Below are 2,230 nucleotides of genomic sequence, written 5' to 3' on the forward strand. Positions count from 1 at the left end.
AACTCAATGTTTGAATTAACCGAAATCCCTCACTTGTTTAATTTTTGGATTGTGAAACAACGGTAGAAAGTTTTCAGTTGTGTCTAAAAGTCGAATGATTTCAACTGAAATTTTTAATACTAAGTTTAGGACTTGGATCGTAATTTAGTTGATGTTTAGAGTCCAATTTTAAGAGAGTATTTAGGGTTTGGCATATTTCACTTAAAGCTGCATCCCAATTCCCACCGACATCAAGCGACGAATTTCTGGGACCAAAAGGGCGTAGAGAAAGAGTTCATAGGCGCTTCTGCTTCTGCTTTTACTTTCGTAGGTGCAACCCAAAGTGCTTTTTCCCCAGCTTTCCGAATTTCATCATTTGAAATGCGTCCAGTGAAATCCAAACCATTACATTCTAGTAGTTTATTCAATCCAAATATCAAACATCAAAAATAAGGACGGAATCCAATCACAAGATAAAATATATTATAGTAGAAAAATAAAACAACTCGATAAAGGTAAACAAAATTACATGGAATTTAAAACCAAATTTGACTTAAAAACTTATTTGCAACCATATCGTAAAAACTTGGGGATATACACACTAATTTTAGAGATACAGCTCTAATCTCCATCTTCTTAAACCTAAACCTAATTAATAGAAAAGTTAACTAAAACAAATTGAAAATTAAACGCTAAACCAGACCGACCGTATTATCCCTGCACACTAATTATCCAACCAATAAATTAAAAAGGAGAAAAAGCGTTAGATCCGACTGCGAATTCATCCATCTTCCCTTTGAAAAAATAAGGGGAGGAACGACAACCACACATCTCGAAAATTAAGCCAAAATCCAAGAATTTACACTGCAATTTGGCGGTCCACTGCTGGACCGGCGACCCAATGGACTAGCCGGCCCAACTACAAATTCAGCCGCAGAAGCTTCAGCAGCTCGCTTGCCGCAGCATCTGTGCTTGCCGCAGCGCCCTTCTTGGCGAAAAAGGATGGCAGAGGCAGAGAGCTTGGAGGCGGCGACGCTATGCACGACGACGATCCGGCGTAGAAACCGGCAGTCCGGTTCGGGTCCGCCTGTTTGCTCAGCTTGGGAACCCGTTTCGTTTCCGGGCCCATCCGGTTCGTGTTTCCGAGATCCGGAGCTTGGGGCTTGGGATTCTGCTTCTGTGGCGGCGGAGCCGGCACTTGGGGCTTGAAATTTTGCTTCTGTAGTGGTGGAGCCGGCGCCGTTTTGGAGATTTCTTCGCCACGCTTGAGGATTTTGACCTGACCCATGACAAGGTTTTGGGGGGCCGGGAATTTCTGGACCGGGCGAGGAAGGTTATTGGGCCGGCTGGGCCTTCGGTTCTTGCCGTCGGGCTGGGGGCGGCTTGGGCGGCCGAGGCAGCTAGGGTTAGGGTTGCAATTGAAATTCGTTACCGACTGGCGTGAGAGTGAGTCCTTGAGGCAATCCTTGGGACTGAGCACTTCAACAGCCATCTGAGACCACAAAAATTACAGATCTGAAAATTCGAGCTTTCTAGAGAGAGAGAGAGAGAGAGAGAGAGAGAGAGAGGAGGGGATTTTACAGAGATTATCTGTTAAGAAGGGAGGGTTTGAGTTTTATAGGGGAAGAGACCTAAAACTAAAAGTAAAAGAAGTTCCAGAGGCGGTAGCGTGTGTAACCCACTTGCCACAATTTGGGTAACCATTCCTATCCCTTAGTAAAATGGGGTTTCCTATTCCCTTGCTATTAATCAGGTTTTTAGGGGAAAATGTTATTTAGCCATTTATTTGAAAAGAGAGGCGTAGATGATAAGTTTTTCGATTAAGGTGTCGGTCACGCTCGCTTGTATCGTTTATATTCTGTTATGAGCATCTTTCGTTATCACCTATTTATCATCAATGTAAACCTGACAATTTGTTATCTCATCTCTCAGACAGGAAAAGATAATAATATATTGAAGCAAATTGTCTCAAAATGTAAAGATTTTTACAGTTTGATTTACTTATGTTGGGATCCCAAAAAGGACAGTTGATTGAAACCAATTGGTTCGGTATACAAATGTCTTCAAACCAAAAACAATATATTGAGTTTGTACTATTAGGAAAACTGTTTCATTAAGAAATAATTAGAGTACATCATTGGTACATATAGAGCTATACATTTGCCAACTAAGCAGCTGTACACTTGCCCATTTGTCCTACAACTAATTTTACGAGAATTACAACAGAAAATCAAGATAAACTATCCTTAAT

The 2,230-nt window shown here is 41.5% G+C and overlaps 1 protein-coding gene across 1 annotated transcript; it reads right to left on the reverse strand.

Annotated features, from left to right (window-relative positions):
• Positions 1-440: 440 nt before the first annotated feature.
• Positions 441-1,796, reverse strand: LOC103441524 (pollen-specific leucine-rich repeat extensin-like protein 1). The gene has a single exon (XM_008380201.4). It carries the CDS (start codon positions 1,469-1,471, stop codon positions 899-901), a length of 573 nt encoding a protein of 190 aa, XP_008378423.3. The 5' UTR covers positions 1,472-1,796; the 3' UTR covers positions 441-898.
• Positions 1,797-2,230: the final 434 nt, after the last annotated feature.

Source organism: Malus domestica, chromosome 08, assembly GCF_042453785.1.
Source record: "Malus domestica chromosome 08, GDT2T_hap1".
Classification (NCBI taxonomy): Eukaryota; Viridiplantae; Streptophyta; class Magnoliopsida; order Rosales; family Rosaceae; genus Malus; species Malus domestica.

Coding starts and splice junctions, on each gene's coding strand:
- LOC103441524 (XM_008380201.4), bottom strand. CDS start 1,471: ATGGCTGTTGAAGTGCTCAGTCCCAAGGATTGCCTCAAGGACTCACTC.